Source organism: Microtus pennsylvanicus, chromosome 20 (assembly GCF_037038515.1).
Source record: "Microtus pennsylvanicus isolate mMicPen1 chromosome 20, mMicPen1.hap1, whole genome shotgun sequence".
NCBI classification, from domain to species: domain Eukaryota; kingdom Metazoa; phylum Chordata; class Mammalia; order Rodentia; family Cricetidae; genus Microtus; species Microtus pennsylvanicus.
Genome location: NC_134598.1, coordinates 9,886,845 through 9,909,740, shown reverse-complemented (window position 1 = coordinate 9,909,740; position 22,896 = coordinate 9,886,845). Strand labels below are relative to the sequence as shown.

At 48.1% G+C, this 22,896-nt stretch overlaps 2 protein-coding genes across 2 annotated transcripts; both read right to left on the bottom strand.

Moving 5' to 3' along the window:
• Positions 1-2,941: 2,941 nt before the first annotated feature.
• Positions 2,942-11,422, bottom strand: LOC142838652 (retinol dehydrogenase 7-like). The gene is made up of 4 exons (XM_075954202.1): positions 10,952-11,422; positions 8,466-8,721; positions 4,202-4,359; positions 2,942-3,677 (listed from the first exon to the last, which is right to left on the bottom strand). Exons 1-4 carry the CDS (start codon positions 11,262-11,264, stop codon positions 3,460-3,462), a joined length of 945 nt encoding a protein of 314 aa, XP_075810317.1. The 5' UTR covers positions 11,265-11,422; the 3' UTR covers positions 2,942-3,459.
• Positions 11,423-14,809: 3,387 nt separating this feature from the next.
• LOC142838648 (retinol dehydrogenase 7-like) lies at positions 14,810-22,378 on the bottom strand. The gene is made up of 4 exons (XM_075954198.1): positions 21,882-22,378; positions 19,162-19,420; positions 15,749-15,912; positions 14,810-15,224 (listed from the first exon to the last, which is right to left on the bottom strand). The coding sequence occupies exons 1-4, from the start codon at positions 22,192-22,194 to the stop codon at positions 15,007-15,009; spliced, it is 954 nt and encodes a 317-aa protein (XP_075810313.1). The 5' UTR covers positions 22,195-22,378; the 3' UTR covers positions 14,810-15,006.
• Positions 22,379-22,896: the final 518 nt, after the last annotated feature.

The following is a 22,896-nucleotide window of genomic DNA, read 5'->3' as shown; positions in this document are numbered from 1 at the left end:
CCTCCCATGAGGCCACAGGGCTGTAGAGACATCCTCAGAGACACTGACCTGTCCCGTGAAGCTTCCCTCAGTCCATCCATCCCTCCACTGAGATCTCTGCACAAACCACTTGACAGTGCACAGCTGACCCTCCTCTATGTCCTGGGTAGCGGGTGCCTGGTCCCATTCCAGGACGGAACTGTGAGTGTCTAAACTCTCCAGCCGTTCTGAGCTCCAGCTGTGGTGCTGATGTAGAATCTGAGCAGAGACATCTACAGGGATCAAGACTCCAAAGGGGTCTAGCTCAGCCAGGTGGGAAAAGTCAGGTCTCCCCAACACACCCCACTCTTTCTCCTTCATGCAGGAAGGAAGGGATGGTGCCTGGAATATGTGATGTAAAGCATGGGAAACAGGCCCACTGTGCAAGCCTGTTCCCAGTCCTGCCACAGGGAGCCCCTTCTCATTCTTAACTGGGGACCCAGAATGGAAGAACCAGTTGTGCTCTAAGGCCTGAAGGTCTACAGCAGCGATCTCAACATTCCTAATGCTCCTCCCTTTAATAGAGTCGCTTACCTTGTTGTAACGGCGTAAACGAATGCAGACAGATTGTAAAAATATATATACAACTTTAATGGCGAAATAGACTTACAGAACCACCATTCCGGCGGAGACCAGGAAAGCAGAAGGGATGGCTGGGAGCACGCTTGCCAAATTTATGGGCAAACATTAGCCCGAGGCGAACACGCCCCCCAAGGGGCGGGACTTATCCTACACCTTGTAGAGACACCACCATAAAATCATTATCATTGCTATTTCAAAACTGCAACTTTGCTCCTGTGATGAACCATAATGTAGTATCTCTGTTTTCTGAGGGTCTGAGGTGACACCCAAAGGAGTCACCACCCTCAGGCTGAGAACGGGTGGTCCAGGAGTTGGGATTAATTAGATGGCCATCTGACAGACGGCCATGACAACAGGGGAATAAACGAGGTGGCTTTTTATAGCAGTCGAAGAGGAGGAGAAGGAGTGAGAAGGGGGCAAGATAGAGGAGGAGGAAGCTAGGGAGATGGCAGAGTCAGTAAACTACTTGCTCTCCAAGCATAAAACCTGAGTTCAATTTTCCCCAACCCATGTAGAAAAGTAAGAGTTATTCTCGCTTTTGGTCTCATGCTGGCAAGGTAGAGGTTTGCTAACCTCTGGGACTCACTAGGCAGGCAGCTTATTCTGCTGGTGAGCGCTAAACTAGTGAGAGACACTGTCTCAAGAAACAGGGAAATGGTACCAGAGCAACAACAGTAGAGGTTGTCCTCTGGGGTTCACATGCTTGCACACACATGTGCATATACCATTCCTACACACACACACACACACACACACACACACACACACACACACTTAGTCAGACACATGCACAAATATGCACATATACACACGTGAAGGAAGAAGAAAGAAAGGAAAGTTTAAAGACCTAACAACTAACAATAAGCTAAGGTGGGGGTCCTGATTAATACCAGTAATGCCAGTCACCCAGAGGCAGAGGCAGGAGGGTAAGAAACTCAAGCTCAGCCTAGGTCATGATGTAGACGGTTCCTTTACACTGTGTGAAGCTATGTCACTATTGTAGGTTTAATTAAGAAATTAAACAGGGGGGCTGGAGAGATGGCTCAGTGGTTAAGAGCATTGCCTGCTCTCCCAAAGGTCCTGAGTTCAATTCCCAGCAACCACATGGTGGCCCACAACCATCTGTAATGAGGTCTGGTGCCCTCTTCTGGCTAACTGTATACATAATAAATAAATAACTTAAAAAAATTAAACAGCCAACAGCTAGGCAGGATTTTCTGGGCAGAGAGAATGCTAGGAAGGAGGAGGAGGAGGAAGAGGAGGAGGAGGAGGAGGAGGAGGAGGAGGAGGAGGAAGAGGAGGAGGAGGAGGAGCATGATCAGAGAATGCTTCAGGTACTCAGGAAAGACAGATCCAGGCAGGAAAAACTCCAAACAGGCTAGAGTGTGTTGAAAAATGTGTGTAGGCTTAAACACAAAAGAAAATGGGTATAGACAGTCATAGAAAAAATAGTTAATAAATAATAAGATGAAGTTCTTAAAGAGAAAATAAAATAGTCTAAATAGGTAACCTACACAGAGATGAGAACTACACAGGGGGTCTCGATCATGTATGTTATTGTGTGTCTTTGAATTTTTTGATTACTGATAAGCAAAGGACAGCTGCTAACAGACATGGGATTAGGAAAGGGACTGCTGAAATAAACCAGCCTAAAAACTTCCAGAATGTCTTAACTTTAAATTGGAACTCAAAAAATGTATTGCTTTGGGGGAAACTGTGGATTCATTCAAGTTTACAAGAGATCGGATTTGGTTAGGGAAGACCCCCCCTGAAAATCCTGGTTACAAACATAAAATTTATCTTTGGCTGGCTGTGTATGATGCACGGTCCATGTGTGTGCGAATGCAGATTTGTATGTTACCTTTGAAAATTTGTGTGTTTTCAGAGCTGGGAGCCAGGGCAAGTCCAGGACCATCTCTGACCTGGAGCAGCAAATGTTGACAGAAAACAAAAGACCAGAACCCAGAAACGACGCTCACTCCATTTAGAGGTGGCAGATGTCACAGAACAGAACACGGTGACCTGAGAGGGTCAGTGACTAGGTCTGGAAGGCAGGTGCTGGTGACAGAAGGGAAAGGTGGGAGAAAGGAAGAGCCTGGGGGCTCGTAATATCCCCCCCCCCCATCTCCTTGTTGAAAACTCTTCTGCCTTATCCTGGGAATCAGGTTGCTTAACAACCCTGAAAGGGAAGCAATGGTCACTGTGCTCCACGGAAGGAGGAGCGGAGCAAGAGCAGAGGTGACAGTTGCTGGAGCTCCTCAGGACACTCCCCTCTCCCTTAACTCTGTCTCCCCGTGGTCCGCACCTCGCTGCTCCTCTAGGTCAAGGCACAGGACACAAGTAATCTTTCCAACATTTATTCTAAAATGAAAGGAATCCAGAGAAAGCCATGGTTTCAATACAAATCAAAAGTTGGTTTCACAGTCTTGAGCAGGTTCCATACCATGAGTGTTATCTTCTAATGTGGCATTTGGACATGGGGTGCTGGCGGTGGCCCTCCCACTTGACAGCGTGGACAAATATGATTGAGAAGAGGGTTGTCTCCATGCTACGTGATGGTGTGAGAAGCCAGGCCCATGCACACCCTGAAGAAAGAAGCTGTAACCTCCCCCAGTTCTGTGGATTCTCACAATCAGCCATGACGCACAGACTCACGGGAAGTTGCCTATTTTAACAGGTGACTGTCAGCACCTTTGTATCCCTAATTCCTTGGTGAATTCTTTGGCTCTTTCCTCTGGACTTCACTGGTCTGGAGCAGTGTGAAAGCAGAATGATTTTCATGAACGTGGTGAACAATGGCCCCTGGTGCCGTCCCCTCCCTCCATCCACCCAGCTTCCCACTCTGCACAAGGGCAGATTTCACAGGGCCTGGGCAGGCTTTGTTGAGCTCCAGTAGAAGAAGGCATCTGAGAGGAAGGTGGGCAGGTAGCTCATGGGGAGGTACAAGAGCTTAGCGTCCCAGCCTGCTGAGTAGCGGGTGCGAGGATGACAGGAAGTCAGTGCATGTTCCATGCAGTCTGTCACCAAAGTAAGGTCCTCGGAGCATGTTTCCACCAATGACGTGATTGTTCGCACATCTGCAGAGAACAAGACGTTATTCTGGTCGCCTCCACATCTCACCACCCCTGCTCAGTGACCAACTGAAGAAAGCCTGTCTAGAACCCACGTATCCAAATCAGAAGCCACGCCCAAGCCCAGCCTGTCCCATGACCAAAGAAGGACACAGCCCAGCTAAAGGAAGAACCGTGCACACCTCCACCTGTGTCCCAGTTCAGAGACCTTTCTGGCTGAAGGGCTGGAAGATCTCACCCAACACCAGACACTAACCCATGCTTATAGAAAGCAGTGGTTTGATGCCACCTCCCACCCCTGGCTTCATTTTTATCTGTGAGATAATGAGGGGTTCATATAAAACAGAGCCCAATGTTCTAGAAGCCAGAATGTCTTTGTGTGAGCAGAATCCCACAGGCTCCCAAGGAAAGGGGAACTAAACTTCTCCACTGTGAGAAAGACAGTCTGGATCAGGCCGTGGAGCAGTGACAGAAAGCAAAGACTCGGGACTTAGGACAAGGTTTTGTTTCAGTTCCTAAAGGGCACTCACAGGACTGCAAAAATTTGTCTCCATAGACCTCTTTGACCTCTGAGCTGGCCTGGTCCCACAGCATCTTGATAATTGACGAGTGCCTGTCATTCAGAGCAGTCTTGAAGCCTCCAGGCTCTATGATAGCCACCTTCACCCCAAAATAGGAGAGCTCCCTCCTGTAAGAGAGCAGACAAATGTCAATGACTTTAGATGTTTGGAGGAAAAGAAAACATTTAACAATGCAACATAACAACAGGAGCCTGTGGTGAGGAAAGTTCAGAAGGTTTGTGTCTGGTATGTGCATCAGTTCGGGACAAAACTTTTTGGTTTCGTGTAGGAAAATAAGGATTGCAAAGCTGAGTGAGGAGTCAAGCTGCAGTCTGCCTGAAGGCCTAGCCACAGGCTCTCTTGGAGGTCCTGATCACGCCTAGCATTGCAATGAAGGGCGACCACCTGATGCTGCCTAAGGCCCTAGGATGGGAGCTATCAGAGGTCCCGGTGGTTCTTAGCCAATGAGAGCTGACCACGCAATGTCAATATATCAGAATGCAGCCCCAGGCTCTCCTCACTGCTGAGTAAAAGAGTGTGCTGTCTGTCTTTTACCTGACTTCCAAAGTCTATGCCGTTGGTGCTGTGCCTCTCACCCCGCCACCACAGGAGCCAAGAGGATCCAACAAAATTTGACACCAGAACAGGTGCCAGTCATTTCCTGTTCCTCATTTGAGGCACTGGACAGCATGCCCAAGGTGGAGTGTTTTAGTGAAAAGGTCCCTCGATGTTTGTGTTTTCAGTTCCCTCAGAGGAAAGCATTGGGACCCACATCTTTCCTTTTATTTATTTATTTACTTACTTACTTACTTATTATGTTGTCTGTAATGTCTGTCTGCCCACCTAGTTAGGAAGGCATATTTTTTTCTGCTTTGATTTGCCCCATGCCTCCACGTTAGCACTGTCCCCCACAGAAGGTGGAACCAAGGCTCGGCTTGTCATCTGGAGACACGGTGTGGGCTTAGAGCCGTGGCCAGAAAAACCACGGAAGGCCCCAATAGTCATGAATCATGACACAATTTTCCACTCCTGTTGGCCACTGTCTTTTCTCTTGACTGTAGCTCACCTGGTAGCTCCCTCTCCAAAGTGGGTGACCTCTCCATCACCCCCACCCTTTCCATGTGTGATCTCTCTACAACATCCAATGACGGGGAGACAGACAGGCTAAGGAGATCACAGGCACAGTTAAGAGCTCATGTGCCACTTCCCAGCAGATTCCCTCCTGCCGTGGGAGGCTATGCCTCGCCCTGCGACCCTAGGATTGAGATGCCTCAGTGTCCACCTGGCCCTGACGGCAGACTTTCTTGTCCATCTGGGACAAATGCCATTAGCCAGCCCTGAATTCCCACTCCCTTAGAACTCTCTCTTACCCAGAAGCTAATGAGTCAGGCCCGGACTCATTTTACTTCAAAAAGATTCTCACTCAGTGGGCAATGCAACTACAGACTTACCTAGATAGGTGCCCCTCAAGGCTGTGCCAGAGCCGGTCCCCTTTCATAGCTGGAAAACAGCTTACGATGGTCAGGCAGGAGCTCAAGCATAGACAAACCTTACAATTAATGTTCCATTGACCCTTGAACTGATCACTGGTGAGGTAACTCTGTCTGTCCTGTCCATTGGGCACAGATTGGCCATCAAGTCTACTCCCAACAGATTTCTGATGTGGCCTTCAAGGCTCTCAAGGCATGTACCACACGGGACCATTCTGGCTTACTTCTGCAATCTTACTCAACAGACACATGAAATTGTTTTATTAAATCAGAATAGGGCAGAGGCTATAGCTTTGGACTCTTCATATTTTGAAAAAGTTCGGTATAATATACAAAGGCCATTTGATCCCTCCTGGGTGCTAACACGTGCCTTAATTGGCAGGGTGACACTGTTAATCCTTATTTTTTTAAAATGTTTCCTGCAGCATATTCAAGAGTAATGGCAGCAACCAAGGGGACTCTTCAGGTGTTAATGGCTCTCGGGCACCCTGTTCTCAGTCCTCTGCAGGAGGTTATGCATGCCTGGTGATCTGAAATCCAAAAGGCTGCAGCCTTGTCTTCCCACCTTGGAAGCTTTCCAGTAATGAATGCCCTTTGAGGAATGGAGGTCAATGAAGGATAACAGCTTGTTAGCAGGCCAGTCTAAGACAGGCAAGGCAAAGTCCAGTTGCTGAGCCCTCCTGAGGCAGGATCAACAAGGCCTGAGCAAAGAACTCTGGCGCCTGCGGAGTGACCATGTAATTAAACAAAAAAAGGTAGATACATAAAAAGTAAAGGCATCCAAGGCTGAGAGATGAGCCAACCTGAGAGTCTAGCACAGGCACTGTGAGAGGTCCTGATTGTGCCTGACCAATGGGTGGACCAAGTGATGCTTCCTGGGGGCCTAGCAAAGGGTGCTGTCTGTAGAGAGAATAATAAAAGCCCAGAGATAGACATTGGGGTTCAAGCTGAAGATCAGCAAAGCAAAGCAGCCAAGCCACTAGAGAGTTCTTACCTCTACCAAGGCTCAGACCATCAAATGGTCAATCCTATCTTCAGTGTGACTGTGGACTGCAATGCTCTCCACCAAACCTCAGACTGCAATGAGCTCTCATCTTTTCCTACTGCATACACCTCTCTCCACCCAGCCATATCTCTCTCTCCTGTCTCCACCTCACTCATGCTGGGATTAAAGGCACATGAGACCCGAGGGCTGAGAGCATCTTTGTGTGAGTTCTGTTTCTCTTTTTAGACAGATTCAATCTCATGTTGCCCAGGGTGGGCTTGAGTCCTGGGGTTAAAGGTGTGTGGCACCTGAACCTGGCCTGAGGTGGCTTAGCTCTGCACTCTTATCCTCAGGAAAGCTGTATTTATTAAAACACAAATTAAATAGCACTATAGCTGTCAGATGTCCTGATTGTGCCTGGTCTATCAGGGGGCACCATGCAATGTCAACAGATCGGAATGCAGCCTAGGAGCTGGGAGGAAGGTACATACAGCCATCCCCATTGCTGAGTAAATGAGTCTGCTGTTTGCCTTTTACCTGACTCCCAGTATCTATGCCATTGACACCACCTTTTCTTAACCCCCTTAGGACCCTGCAACAGGCGAGTACATTGTTTTTGGGCTGTGGAGTGTCACTCCTATTATTTACTGTATGCAGCTCACTGTTCTAAATCTAGATATTTCTCTTCTATGAAACCAAGGAGGACTTCTGTCCATAAAGAGTCACATGACTCACCAGGCTTGCCTAAATCAGCTCCTCCTCATTCCTGGCCCCTGCCTTCACCTACTACTGGCTCAGGAAATCTCAGACCATTTCTTGCCTGGCTCCTTCAGAAGCGTTCAGGGAGCTATTCTGTATAAGTGTTTGTAGGACTCCACCTTGAGATCTTCTTGTCCGGAAGCTAGCAGCAAGTCTAACCCCCTTTGCTACAGTGATGCCACAGCTTCAGATGGCTGAGCCGCTACCGCATTGTGTATATACAACCCTCAGCCTCTGCACAACCACCTGGTGAGTCTTCACAGACCCACAGCTGCCAGAGCTGACCTGCCTTTTGCTCCAGGATGATGCAGCCCTGAAGGCACTCTGCAAATGTCACACTGGGCCTGGGCTGTTAACATTTTCTTATCCTGGAAGTCCAAGTTCAGCCTGACCTCAGACCCATGCTGCAGGGCCCTCCACACATCTGGTGATTAATGCAATCACTAGACCCATGCTGCAGGGCCCTCCACACATCTGGTGATTAATGCAGTCACTACTGCTAATGCCCTGTCCTTCCTGCCCATGTTCTCTCTTTTTCTCTTTACTTTCTCTCTCTCAGTTGCTGGGGTTTTGGGTGTTGTTGAGGTGTTTGTTTATCAGGGTCAAGCATCTTGGCATGCTAGGATGTGAGAATTGTGGACCTTAACATAGCTTGAGAGAGCGGTTGTATTGAATATTATGCTCAGCCACCCCCAGGGCATTTCCACCTGAGCATCAAACACGGTGCACATCTGAACTCTTGGCCAAGGCCAGTGCCACCTCAACAATTCCGATTGTTCACAGGGCAAACATCTAGGACAGGACGAGGGTAAATGAACCCAGGGGTTGGTCATCTACCAGGGGTATGGCAAGCAGTTACGATCACTTTATTCCAGGGAGGCAAAGGTAAGAGAGTCCCCCAAACAGGATTGAAAAGCTCTTCATGAGGGTTTCTGAAAAGCTGTGATCAAATCAAAACCCTGCAGAAGGTTTTCCACAGGACACCATAACTCCCCATTACCTGAGGGAGTCCGAGAAGGCCTCTACACCATACTTGGAGATGCTGTAACCACCACCAAAGAAACACATTCGACCCATGACGCTGGAGACGTTGACCACTCGGCCCCTGGCCTTCCTCACTAAGGGCAGCATGCTCAGAGTCACCTCGATCATGCCCAACAGGTTCACATCCAGTATCTTGGCAAAGTCTTCTTTCTTCAGCCACTCATTGATAGCAAAGACAGCGTAGCCGGCATTGTTGACCAGGCCCCAGAGTCCTGGGAAGAAGAAAGAATCACATTATACAGATCTAATTATGACTAAAATCACATTACAGTGGGTAAGGCCACATGGACAGGCATTGGATGGAGAGTAAAGGACAGTTAACAGCATGGTGTCTGTGGGCTGGAGCTACCCATCCCGGTAGTCATGGCTCACAGCAGGACACCTTCCTCCTCCTTTGATTCCTGACAGCTCCCTCCCTGAGAATGGACAACCAGTGACTTCACATTTGCTAAAAACCAGCACAGATGTTGAAGACATATGGCGCCTCTGCTAATCTGGACGCGTGGAACTGTTTGCATCTTACAGGTTAGTAACACCTTGCAGGTGACGGAGCAGAAGACAGGACAGGAAAGGGACAGGGCAGAAGACAGAGCTACTACCCTAGTGGAGTTTGAGAAATATGGACCGAAAGTCCTGGCTGGAGGAGACCATGGAAAACCATGCTGCATTCGTGCTTTGAATAAAGCTGGCTTTGGCAGGTCCAGCGTCACCATTGAACGACTTATCACACGTGGTGTGTTCTATTTCAAAAGAAGATGTGAGGTTGTGGAGGAGGATATAAAGCAGGGTTAGGAGGAACTAGAGAGCGAGGCTTTGGGTTGATATGATACAAATTCACTGAATGACTCCATGAAATACCAAACAACGGGTAAACAGTGTTAAAACTCTATCGAACCATGTTCCTGGGACGCTTGCCACACAAGGCCAGCAGGAAGGAGGAGGTGACACTTCCTGCAAACAACAGGACACGGGCTCCACCCTCTGTCCCAGAAAATGGGGCCCTCTCTGCACACTCACCCACAGGCCACTCTCACCATCCTGCCAGTCTCTAGGCGGTGGATCTTCAGGGAGCCACCCTGCAGGATCCACCATCAGCTACACAACGGTCAGCACTGGACGCCGCTAACCTCCATGCGTAGAGAACAGGGGACTGGCTGATTTAAGAAGAGCAGGTCACTTTAGATCTGGCTCAATAAGTCAGATGCCTCCTCAACTCAGATCCATGCCTGTCCTTCTTGAGGTGAACATGTTTAATCAAGGAATTTTACTCTAGGATCTCAACATATTCATACTTGCTGATAATTGAAATAATTAGCTTGCAAAGACAGTGCTTATGGCAAAAAAAATTACTTAGGAAACAGCTGGGCATGATGGAACATGAAAACAAGATCCTTTTACAAATAAAAATAATAATAACAATAAAAGAAAAGAAAGATATATTCTAGTATTCAGCCCCAAGATACATTTAAGTTCTTAGAGATTTGTTAAATGCTGGCTCTAAATCAGTGAATACCATTGTTTGAAGAGATGTTCTTGAGGTATAAAATTGACCATATTTTCAAGCAAAAAGGAATCATATATTTTAATCCTGTGTAGGTAAAAATGTTTACAGGGTTTATATTCACGGGTATCAGAATATAAGTTAATTTTATTTTAACTACATTCCCCAGTGTTTTAATGAAGAATTATATTTTCAATATATTCTTAGATTTCTTTAAATATCTCTTCCTTTCTTGCTATTGGTATAATAAGAGAAGAACAGCCAGCAGTGGTGGCGCATGCCTTGGGAGTGTGACCATCCCAGCACTCCAGAGACAGAGGCAGGGGGATCTCTGAGAGCATGAGCCCAGCATGGTCTATAGAGTTGAGGTCCAGGCCCGACAAGGATGCACAGAGAAACCCTGTCTCAAACAACAAAACAAACCCACAACAAAGCAAACTCCATACAAGTACATAGTTTGCCATCTTACTCTTTAATCTTGTCATGGCTGCTCTACACAGGAGCAGTCTCGTCTCCCTCCACAGAGGGTGGCAGGTGACAAGTAGGAGCAAGAATGGTGCTGACCCAAAAGATCCACCCACGTGTGGGGCCAGATACACTGCACACATAGCCCAGGGACAAGTCCCATCCTCTGCTCCAGAAAGGGACCCTGCTCTAAGCATCCAGCAGTCTTGATTGTCCACATAGAGAAGGGGACAGAGCACAGGCAGTGAGGTGAGAAGGCGAATCCTCCACAGGGTACGTTCTTACAGAGACAAGAGAGCTTGGGAGACAGCTTGGAGAGAGAAAACGCTCAGAGGTGACATTCAGGGGGAGAGCAGGAGGCTCTGGTACTTCAAGTGCCCCAACCCACATAAGGCTTCTTGCCAGAGACTGTGACCATGAGACCCCTTCAAGCGGGGAGTCAAGCTAGCAGACACAGACAGGGATCTCAATGGTACCTCTGTTCCCAACACGTTCCTTCACCCACTGAGTGGCTGCCACAATACTCTCTGTCTTGGTGACATCAAGGATCACTGTCTCCAGCCTGTCTGATGTCTTGTTCCTCAGCTCCTCGGCTCCCTTCTCCGTCAGACATGCAGCCAGCACCCTCATGCCTCTCCTGTCCAGCTGTCTGGCCAGCAGGTTCCCAAAGCCCGAGTCACAGCCCGTGATGAAGACATGCTTGTCTTGGAGATGGCTCACCACCTTCCTCTCCCTGATCAAGCGCAGGAGGGTCCACAGGCCCACTATGGCCACCAGGTAGATCCACATGGCTTGCAGAAGAGAAGCTGAGAGCAAGAAACTCCTAGTCAGAATGAGCCTGAGTTAGATTCACACAGGACAAGCTAGGAATGCTGGACTGTGGATTTCTACCATGGAATCCACACTTTCCTCTCAAACCACGGTATTTCTGCAACATTTATTTCATGCCTGACCTCTGCTCTTTGAACTGCTTTTGGTCTTCTGATATCCAGTGCCCTCTGTCATGCCCTTCCATGCTGCCAAAGAAAACACAACTATTTGTTAAACAACACACCTCAATTCTCTTATGATCTTTGCTTCTTTTATTCATGAGGCAATATATTCATGTTTTATTCCGCATGCCCATACAGTCAAGCCCCAGGCTCACCTTGTGACTCAGCACCTTACACACAGTGCCATAACCCCAGGGCCATGGGAACACACTTGGGTCTGGTGCCACCATGCACTTGGACTCAGGACACGATTTATAAGGAAATCCTGCTCTGAGCTCAGGTCTCTTCCTTGGGCTCCTCAGCCAGAATCTCTCCTCATAAAACAGAGCGGCTCTTTGTGTTTCTAGAGATTAAGGGGAAGCTAAAGAGACCTCAGGGTGAGCTGGTATCTTCCTGCTACAGCATCTGCCTGGGATGAAGGAGGTACCAACTACAAACCTCAAAGGATAGTGAGGGGATGGTCATATGGGACCCAGATACACACGACTTCCCAGAACGGATGTGAGGGAACGAATAATTTTTACCTTCTCAAGATGCCATCCTTGTTTGTTTCTTTGGTTTTCTGTCTTTTTTTATTTTGTCAACCGACACAAGCCAGAACCAAAGTAGAAGGACTTCAACTGAGAAGAGGCTCCCAAGGGATTGCTATAGGCAAGACTGTGGTGGCATTTTCTTGATTGTCCATTAATTAAGAAAGATCCACACTCCTATGGACAGGGTCATCCCTGGACAGAAGGTTCAGAGAGGTATAAAAGTGATAGTTGAGTTAGTCAAGAGGAGCGAACCAGGAAACAACATCCTCCCCCATACCCCATGCTCTCTACCTCAGGTGATGAGTCTGGGTTCCTGCCTTGACTTCCCTTCACAATCCCTGTCTTCTGAGAGGTGAAATAAACCCTTTCCTCCTCATGTTGCTTTCAGTCATGGTGTTTCAGCACAGCAATAGAAGGCCGCTGAGGGCAGATGTCCTTCTCTTGACCGCACAGAATCACGCGGACATAAGTGGAGCAATCTTGAGTTGTAAGGACCATGAATGCCCCAGACCAACCCGCGCCAGGATTTCTTGCATGATTCCCACCAATCCTTACTTACACAAAATGTCTAGAGATACTTGGAGCTTTGCATGTGGTTCCTGCTTGAATGCTAGATGCTGGGTCTGAAGAATGTTTGGGAAGCATTGGGAGAATGACCTTGTTGGAGGAGGTGTGTCACTCGGGGCCAGCTGTCAGGTTACCATAGAGTCCATCCCCTCAAATTCGCTCTGTTCCCCCACTTCTGTGAGATGTGAGCTCGCCTGCTGCTCCAGCTGTCTGCCCTAAGGGCTTTGCTCCACCATCATGGACCCGAGCGTACCGAAGCCCAGCTAAATGCTTTCTTCTGGCAGTGGCCTTGTTGATGGCATTTCATGACAGCAGTGGAAAGTAGCTCCTGCACATCTCATTCCTGCCCCGGCATCCTACCTTACCACTGCTCCAGAAACAGTTGCTCATCACAGCACAGGGACAAAGGGACTCTAGAGGACCTCAGCAGTCAAGGGGACCTCAAAACCCGAGAATGGTTTGCACCTTACAAAGTGAATTCTGGGGCTCTCTTAACAGAGTGAGGCTGAAGGTGGATCCCCTGTCCTATGTCACTTCAACTGTGAGTTCGCTAGGTCCATCCATTCACGTCCAAACACACTCCTCACAGCAGCTGCACGGCTCTTCCTCATCCTGACAGCGGGAAGCCCTCGAGCTGCTGTCCAGGGCTTCTAGAACACAGCAGGGTCTAGTCAGTCTCTGGAAATTCCGGTAGAGTCAGTGGGAATAGGAGTCCTGGTATGACTCCCTCCCATGAGGCCACAGGGCTGTAGAAGACTCCCCGAATATCCTGGTTAGAAACATAAAGATCATCTTAGGCTAGCTGTGTATGATGCACAGCCCACATGCGTGGTAAGGTAGCTATATTATGTTACCTTTGAAAATTTGTGTGCTTTCAGAGCAGGGGACCAGACACCAATGGAAACAGGTGGCCCCGGTAACCCAGCCTCTGATGTGGTTTCCTCAGAGTTCCACACTCAGACCAGCTTCAAGGCTGCGGGTTGACATGTTGCAGCCTCAAAGACTACTCCAGCCAGAGGTCAGATAAGCCCTAAGCTTTCCCAGCATGCTGAGAGTAGACAACAGCAAACTCTCCCAGGAACTGAATATTATCCCAATTTTCTCAGGGTCCCCTAAATGATGCCAGTGGCCCCAGACAAGAGGAAGCAATCTAGAGATGACAAAGCCCATATTCTGAAGAGGCGGGATGGGTGAACTTTGGACATCCAGTGGATATATGTCATTGTTTAGGGGGCTTGGTGACAAGTTGTTATTGGTCAGGTCAGAAAGAAAGCTAAACAAAGGATATTAGATTCAAGGATCTCTTTCAGAAAGAAAAAATATAATATAGAAATAACGAAAGAGTGGATTGTCGAGTCTACTTGTGAATATCCATTGGTCTTAAATATTTTCCATTGATATGTATTTTTGTATATTTGATACAAAGTCATGCGTCCAGATTCTGTTTCAAAAACCATATGAGAAAAAGGCTAGAAATGAAAACAATGAGTAGGCCCGCAGCATGGAATGTCAATCTGTTTTCTACTGAGACTGTAGTCATCGCTCAGTGATTCAGCAAAGACGCCATGGCCTCCATTTTTACAACTGAAGGAGGACACCAGGGCATCTGGACAGGCTCCTCCCATCGGCAGTGTAGGACTGAACCCAGGGCTCTGTCACTCCCTGCAATTGTTCCTCCGCTCATCCCTCACTGAAGGGATCCTCACAACCCTCCTGACCTACAGAGCCAGGACTTGGGAGCCAGGGCCAGTCCAGGAGCATCTCTGACATGGAGCAACAAATATTGACAGAAAACAAAAGACCAGAACCCAGAAACGACGCTCACTCCATTCACCAGAGGTGGTGGATGTCACAGATCAGAACACGGTGACCTGAGAGGGTCAGTGACTGAGTCTGGAGGGCAGGTGCTGGTGACAGAAGGGAAAGGTGGGAGAAAGGAAGAGCCTGGGGGCTCGTAATATCCCCCCCCATCTCCTTGTTGAAAACTCTTCCGCCTTATCCTGGGAATCAGGTTGCTTAACAACCCTGAAAGGGAAGCAATGGTCACTGTGCTCCACGGAAGGAGGAGCGGAGCAAGAGCAGAGGTGACAGTTGCTGGAGCTCCTCAGGACACTCCCCTCTCCCTTAACTCTGTCTCCCCGTGGTCCACACCTCGCTCCTCAGGACGCTCCCCTCTCCCTTAACTCTGTCTCCCCGTGGTCCACACCTCGCTGCTCCTCTAGGTCAAAGCACAGGACACAAGTAATCTTTCCAACATTTATTCTAAAATGAAAGGAATCCAGGAAAGCCATGGTTTCAAGAAAATCAACAATTGTTTCTCAGTCTTGGCGAGATTCCATACCACCAGCGTCACCATCTCCCAGCCACAGGTTGCTGTTGTGGCATTTGGACATGGGGTGCTGGCCCTGGCCCTCCCACTTCACTACACAAGGGTAGATTTCACAGGGCCTGGGCAGGCTTTGTTGAGCTCCAGTAGAAGAAGGCATCTGAGAGGAAGGTGGGCAGGTAGCTCATGGGGAGGTACAAGAGCTTAGCGTCCCAGCCAGCTGAGTAGCGGGTGCGAGGATGACGGGAAGTCAGTGCATGTTCCATGCAGTCTGTCACCAAAGTAAGGTCCTCGGAGCATGTTTCCACCAATGACGTGATTGTTCGCACATCTGCAGAGAACAAGACGTTATTCTGGTCGCCTCCACATCTCACCACCCCTGCTTAGTGACCAACTAAAGAAAGCCTGTCTAGAACCCACGTATCCAAATCAGAAGCCACGCCCAAGCCCAGCCTATCCCATGACCAAAGAAGGACACAGCCCAGCTAAAGGAAGAACCGTGCACACCTCCACCTGTGTCCCAGTTCAGAGACCTTTCTGGCTGAATGGCTGGACGATCTCACCCAACACCAGACACTAACCCATGCTTATAGAAAGCAGTGGTTTGATGCCACCTCCTACCCCTGGCTTCATTTTTATCTGTGAGATAATGAGGGGTTCATATAAAACAGAGCCCAATGTTCTAGAAACCAGAATGTCTTTGTGTGAGCAGAATCCCACAGGCTCCCAAGGAAAGGGGAACTAAACTTCTCCACTGTGAGAAAGACAGTCTGGATCAGGCCATGGAGCAGTGAGAGAAAGCAGAGACTCTGGATTTAGGACAAGGTTTTGTTTCAGTTCCTAAAGGTCACTCACAATATAACATAAACTCCTCTCCATAGACCTCTTTGACCTCTGAGCTGGCCTGGTCCCACAGCGTCTTGATACTTGATGATAGCCTTCCAATACTGTTCAAAGCAGTCTTGAAGGCTCCAGGCTCTATAATAGCCACCTTCACCCCAAAATAGGAGAGCTCCCTCCTGTAAGAGAGCAGGCAAACGTCAATGACTTCAGAGGTCTTTTGAGGAAAAGATTACACCATAACAACAAGAGACTGTGGTCAAGAACATTTTAGAAGTTCGGGTCTCGTATGTGTAGCGGACGGGGACATAATTTGTGACAAGTGTAGGAACATAAGTCTTACAATGCTGAGAAGATGAGCCAAACTCCAGTCTGCCTGAGGGCCTGGTAACGTGCTGTCAGGCATGCTGATCCTGAGCCAGTGAGGGGCGACCATGCAATCAATGTCAGTGAATCAGAATGCAACCTGGGTGTGGTAAAAGGGTCTATACGCCTCTTCCCATGTCTACATAAACACGTCTGCTGTTTGCCTGTGACCTGAATCCGGGAGTCCTTGCCATTGATATCATGCCTTCTCACCTACTCCCCGAGGGAGCCATCAGGATCCAGCAACATTTGGCACCTGGATAGGTTCTAGAAGTCCCCTACTCCTCAGTTGTGGTGCTGGACAGTGCCCCCGAATAGTGTATTTTTGTGAGAAGGCCCCCCAATGTTCTGTTTTCAGTGCCTTTTCAGGAACAAGTTGGGGACCTCCTTTCTTCTTTAGCGTTGTCTGTCATGTTTGTCTGCCCTGTCCAGTGAGGAAGGCAGATTTTTTTTATTTCTATTTGCCCATTGCATCAACAGGAAGTAGAACCAAGGCTCAGCTTCCCAATGCATCCCTCCTTGGGAGACACTATGTTGGAATATGTCTGTGGCAAAAAAGTCACACAAGTCCCCCACTAAGCATCAAACGTGAAGGTCCAACACAACTTTACACCTCTGTTGACAGCTATCTTCTCTCTGACTTGCCTGCTATCTTCCTCCACAAAATGGGTAACCTCTTCATCACCCCCACCCTTTCCATGTCTGCTCTCTCTATGACATCCATGTCTGACATGAGACAGACAGTTCAAGACCCAGAAAACACGCCAAGGAGATCACAGGCACAGTTAAGACCACATGTGCCACTTCCCATCAGATTCCCTCCTGCCATGGGAGGCTATGACTCCACCGCTAGGTGCTTGGAGTGAAATGCCTCAATGTTCTCCTGCCCCTGAAGGCATAAATTCCCTCACACTGCAAGAGGATCCCCAACCGAGGCAGCTTGGCCCCTGTCCCAGACTTCAAAAGCCAGTGGAAGTCTTTCCCATCCTCCTGAGACAAATGCCACTAGCCAGCCCCGGATTCCCACTCCCACAGCTGAACTCTCTCTTATCCAGATGGCAATTGAGTCAGGCCCGGACTCAGCTTACTTCAAACAGGTTCTCCCTCAATGGGCAATGCAGCTATGGACTTACTTTGTTTGGTATAATCCCCTCAAAGCCGTGCTGGAGCTGACTCCCTTTCTTAGCTGGAAATCACTCACACTGCTCAGGCAGAAGATTAAGCATGAACAAACCTCAGAGTTAATGTTCCAATGACCTTGACAGGGTCACTGGATGAGGTAACTTTGTCCAACTTGTCCATCAGGCACATTGGCCATCAAGCCTACTCTTCGAGGGCTAGTAGTCAATGACAGGAAGAGCTTGTTCCGCAGGTCAGTCTAAGACAGGCACAGTACAAATGCTGAGCCCTCCTGAAGCAGTGTCGACAAGGCCTGAACAAAGAACACTGGCTCCCGCTGAGTGCCCATGTATTAAATAAGATAAGGTGGACACATAGGAAGGTAAGGCCTACAAGACCGAGAGATGAGCCAATCTGGAGTCTGTTTGAGGGTCTAGCAAGAAGCACTGTCAGAGGTCCTGATCCTGCCTAACCTATGATGGGTGACCACTTGATGCTTGTTGAGGGCCTGGTAAAGGTTGCTCTTTGTTGCCTGAATAATAAAAACCTAAAAACAGATATAGGGGTTTAAGCTGAAGATCAGCAAAGCAAAGCAACCAAGTCACTAGACAGTTCTTATCTATACCAAGGCTCAGACCATCAAACGGTCAATCCTATCCTCAGTGTGACTGGACTGCAATGCTCTCCACCAAACCTCAGACTGCAATGAGCTCTCATCTCTTCCTACTGCATACACCTCTCTCCACCCAGCCATATCTCTCTCTCCTGTCTCCACCTCACTCATGCTGGGATTAAAGGCACATGAGACCCGAGGGCTGAGAGCATCTTTGTGTGAGTTCTGTTTCTCTTTTTAGACAGATTCAATCTCATGTTGCCCAGGGTGGGCTTGAGTCCTGGGGTTAAAGGTGTGTGGCACTTGAACCTGGCCTCAGGTGGCTTAGCTCTGCACTCTTATCCTCAGGAAAGCTGTATTTATTAAAACACAAATTAAATAGCACTATAGCTGTCAGATGTCCTGATTGTGCCTGGTCTATCAGGGGGCACCATGCAATGTCAACAGATCGGAATGCAACCTTGGAGCTGGGAGGAAGGTACATACAGCCATCCCCATTGCTGAATAAATGAGTCTGTTGTTTGCCTTTTACCTGACTCCCAGTATCTATGCCATTGACACAGACACACGCCTGCACAACCCCTCCCTTGTGAGTGTGCATAGACCCACCACTGCCAGGGCTGACCTGCCTTTTGCTCCAGGATGACGCTGCACTGAAGGCAGTATGCAAATGTCACACTGGGCCTGGGCTGTTAACATTTTCTTATCCAGGAAGCCCAAGTTCAGCCTGACCTCAGACCCATACTGCAGGGCCCTCCATACATCTGGTGATTAACGCAGTCACTACTGCTAAAAGTCTCTCCATCCTGCCCATGTCCTCTCTTTTTCTCTCTTCTTTGACTCTCTTGCACTGTGATTTTTGCCGTTATTGTTGTTGGGTTTGTTTTTTAGGGTCAAAACATCATTGTCATGCTAGGTTATGAGAACTGTGTACTTTAACACAGCCAGATAAGCACAGCTGAATTGAATATGGTGCTCAGCCACCTCCAGGGCATTCCCTACTGAGCATCAGGGAGATCAGGGAGGATGGCAAAGGCCAGTGCCACCCCAATGCATCCCTGCTATGTACAGGGATGTCTTCCTGGTCAGAACAAGGATAAGAAAACCAAGTGTTGGTCATCTCCCAGGGTTATAGAGAGGGGCTTCCCAGCTTACTCCCGAGAGGAAGAGGTAAGAGAGTCCCCCAAACAGGAAAGAAAAACTTTTCAAAACCACAGAGAAACCCTGTCTCAAAAAACCAAAAAAAAAAAAAAAAAAAGAAAAACTTTTCATGAGGGTTTCTCAAAGGCTGTGATCAAATGAAACATAGGACCTCATAACCCTCCATTACCTGAGGGAGTCTGAGAAGGCCTGTACACCATACTTGGAGATGCTGTAACTACAACCAGAAAAAGACACTCGACCCACAGCGCTGGAGACGTTGACCACTCGGCCCCTTGCCTTCCTCACTAAGGGCAGCAAGCTCAGAGTCACCTCGATCATGCCCAACAGGTTCACATCCAGTATCTTGGCAAAGTCCTCTTTCTTCAGCCACTCAATGGGACCCAAGGGAACACAGATTCCGGCATTGTTGACCAGGCCCCAGAGTCCTGGGAAGAAGAAAGAATCACATTATACAGGTCTAATTATGACTAAAATTACATTACAGTGGGGAAGGCCACATGGACAGGCATTGGATGGAGAGTAAAGGACAGTTAACAGCATGGTGTCTGTGGGCTGGAGCTACCCATCCCGGTAGTCATGGCTCACAGCAGGACACCTTCCTCCTCCTTTGATTCCTGACAGCTCCCTCCCTGAGAATGGACAACCAGTGACTTCACGTTTGCTAATAACCAGCACAGATGTTGAAGACATATGGCGCCTCTGGTAATCTGGACGCGTGGAACTGTGTTTGCATCTTACAGGTTAGTAACACCTTGCAGGTGAGGGAACAGAAGACAGGACAGGACAGAAAAGGGACAGGGCAGAAGACAGAGCTACTACCCTAGTGGAGTTTGAGAAATGTGGACCGAAAGTCCTGGCTGGAGACCATGAAAAACCATGCTGCATTCGTGCTTTGAATAAAGCTGGCTTTGGCAGGTCCAGCGTCACCATTGAACGACTTATCACACGTGGTGTGTTCTATTTCAAAAGAAGATGTGAGGTTGTGGAGGAGGATATAAAGCAGGGCTAGGAGGAACTAGAGGAGAGAGAGGCTTTGGATTGATATGATACAAATTCACTGAATAACTCCATGAAATTACCAAACAACGGGTAAACAGTGTTAAAACTCTATCGAACCATGTTCCTGGGACGCTTGCCACACAAGGCCAGCAGGAAGGAGGAGGTGACACTTCCTGCAAACAACAGGACATGGGCTCCACCCTCTGTCCCAGAAAATGGGGCCCTCTCTGCACACTCACCCACAGGCCACTCTCACACATCCTGCCAGTCTCTAGGCGGTGGATCTTCAGGGAGCCACCCTGCAGGATCCACCACCAGCTACACAAGGGTCAGCACTGGACGCCGCTAACCTCCATGCGTAGAGAACAGGGGACTGGCTGATTTAAGAAGAGCAGGTCACTTTAGATCTGGCTCAATAAGTCAGATGCCTCCTCAACTCAGATCCATGCCTGTCCTTCTTGAGGTGAACATGTTTTCACATTTGAGATGAACATGTTTAATCAAGGAATTTTACTCTAGAATCTCAACATATTCATACTTGCTGATAATTGAAATAAATAGTTAGCCAAGACAGTGCTTATGGCAAAAAAGAAAGAAGGAAAGAAAGAAAGAAAATAAAAGAAAAAATAAATGTGGGAAACAAGCTGAACATGATGGCACATGAAACCAAATTCCTTTTACAAAAATAACAACAACAATAAAAATAAAAGAAAGAATTATGTGCAAACATTCCAGTATTTATCTCAAAATATATTTATATTCTTTTTTTTAAATCTTTTTTTTTTTAGTTTTTGGTTTTTTGAGACAGGGTTTCTCTGTGGCTTTGGAGCCTGTCCTGGAACTAGCTCTGTAGACCAGGCTGGTCTCGAACTCACAGAGATCCGCTTGCCTCTCCCTCCTGAGTGCTGGGATTAAAGGCGTGCGCCACCATCGCCCGGCTATATTTATATTCTTAAGGATAGGTTAAAGTATTCCCTGCTCCTTATCAGTGAATACCATTATCTGAGGAAATGTGCTTCAAGTGTCAAAACTGATCATACTTTTAGGTGAAAACAATTCATGTATTTTAATTTCATATGAGTCAAAATGTGTATAGTTTTAGGTCAAAGGAGTAAGAATATAGGTTAATTTTAATTAAAGTATCATTCCCCAGTGTTTTAATGAAAAATCATATTTTCAGTTTATTCTTAGATTTCTTTAAACACCTCTTTCTTACTTGCTATTGGTATAATAAAAGAACAGCCAGCAGTGGTGGTGCATGCCTTTAATCCCAGCACTCCAGAGACAGAGGCAGGGGGATATCTGTGAGCTCGAAGACACCCTGAGATGCACAAAGAAACCCTGTCTCAAAAACCAAACCAAACCAACAACAAAGGAGCCCCCTTTCAAGTATGTTGTTTCCCAAGTCAGTCCTTAAGCTTGTCATGGCCGCTCTACACAGGAGCGGTCTTGTCTCCCTCCACAGAGGATGGCAGGTGACAAGTAGGAGCAAGGACGGTGTTGACCCAAGAGATCTACCCAAGCGTAGCCCCAGATACCCTGCACACATAGCTCAGGAACAAGTCCCATCCTCTGCTCCAGAAGGGACCCTGCTCTAAGCATCCAGCAGTCTTGATTGTCTACATAGAGAAGGGGACAGAGCACAGACAGGAAGGTGAGAAGGTGAATGCTCCACAGGGCACCTTCTTACCAAGACCAGAGAGACTGAGAAACAGCAGACAGGGGCTGGAGAGAGAAAAAGTGCTCAGGTGATGTTAAAGGGAGAGGAGGAGGCTCTGGTACTTCAAGTGCCCCAACCCACATAAAGCTTCTTCCAAAAAGTGTAACCAGGAGGCCCCTTCACACACGAGTCAAACCAGCAGACACAGACAGGGATCTCAATGGTACCTCTGTTCCCAACACGCTCCTTCACCCACTGAGTGGCTGCCACAATACTCTCTGTCTTGGTGACATCAAGGATCACTGTCTCCAGCCTGTCTGATGTCTTGTTCCTCAGCTCCTCGGCTCCCTTCTCCGTCAGACACGCAGCCAGCACCCTCATGCCTCTCCTGTCCAGCTGTCTGGCCAGCAGGTTCCCAAAGCCTGAGTCACAGCCCGTGATGAAGACATGCTTGTCTTGGAGATGGCTCACCACCTTCCTCTCCCTGATCAAGCGCAGGAGGGTCCACAGGCCCACTAGAGCCACCAGGTAGAGCCACATGGCTTGCAGAAGAGAAGCTGAGAGCAAGAAACTCCTAGTCAGAATGAGCCTGAGTTAGATTCACACAGGACAAGCTAGGAATGCTGGACTGTGGATTTCTACCATAGAATCCACACTTTCCTCTCTGCCCTGGTATCTTTGGAACACTTAATTCATGCCTGACCTCTGCTCTTTGAACTGCTTTTGGTCTTCTGATATCCAGTGCCCTTTGGCATGCCCTTCCTTGTTGCCAAAGAAAACACTTCTTGTTAAGCAGGACTAAGCGGACACCTCCATTCCCATATGATCTTTGCTTCTTTTACTCGTGTGGGAATACATGCATGTTTCCTTACACATGCCCACCACAGTCAAGACCCAGGCTCACCTTGTGTCTCTGCATCTGGCACACAGTGCCGTAAACCCCGAGCTTGTGAACATAGTTAAGTACTATTCTCATAGTGCGCTCGGACTCAGGACAGTCATAAGGAAATCCTGCTCTGAGCTCAGTCTCTTCCTCATAGCTTAATGGCAAGGTTCCAGCATCTTCCCCTTCAACAGCAATATGGCATGGGCACGACTCTGCCTGCTTTCTCCCTCTTTTCAGTTGAGTTTTCCCACCTACTTATATCCTGCCCTGCCATAGGCCAAAACAGCTTATTTATTAACCAATGGTAATAAAACATATTCATCGCATGCAGGGAAGAATCCCATATCACATTTCCT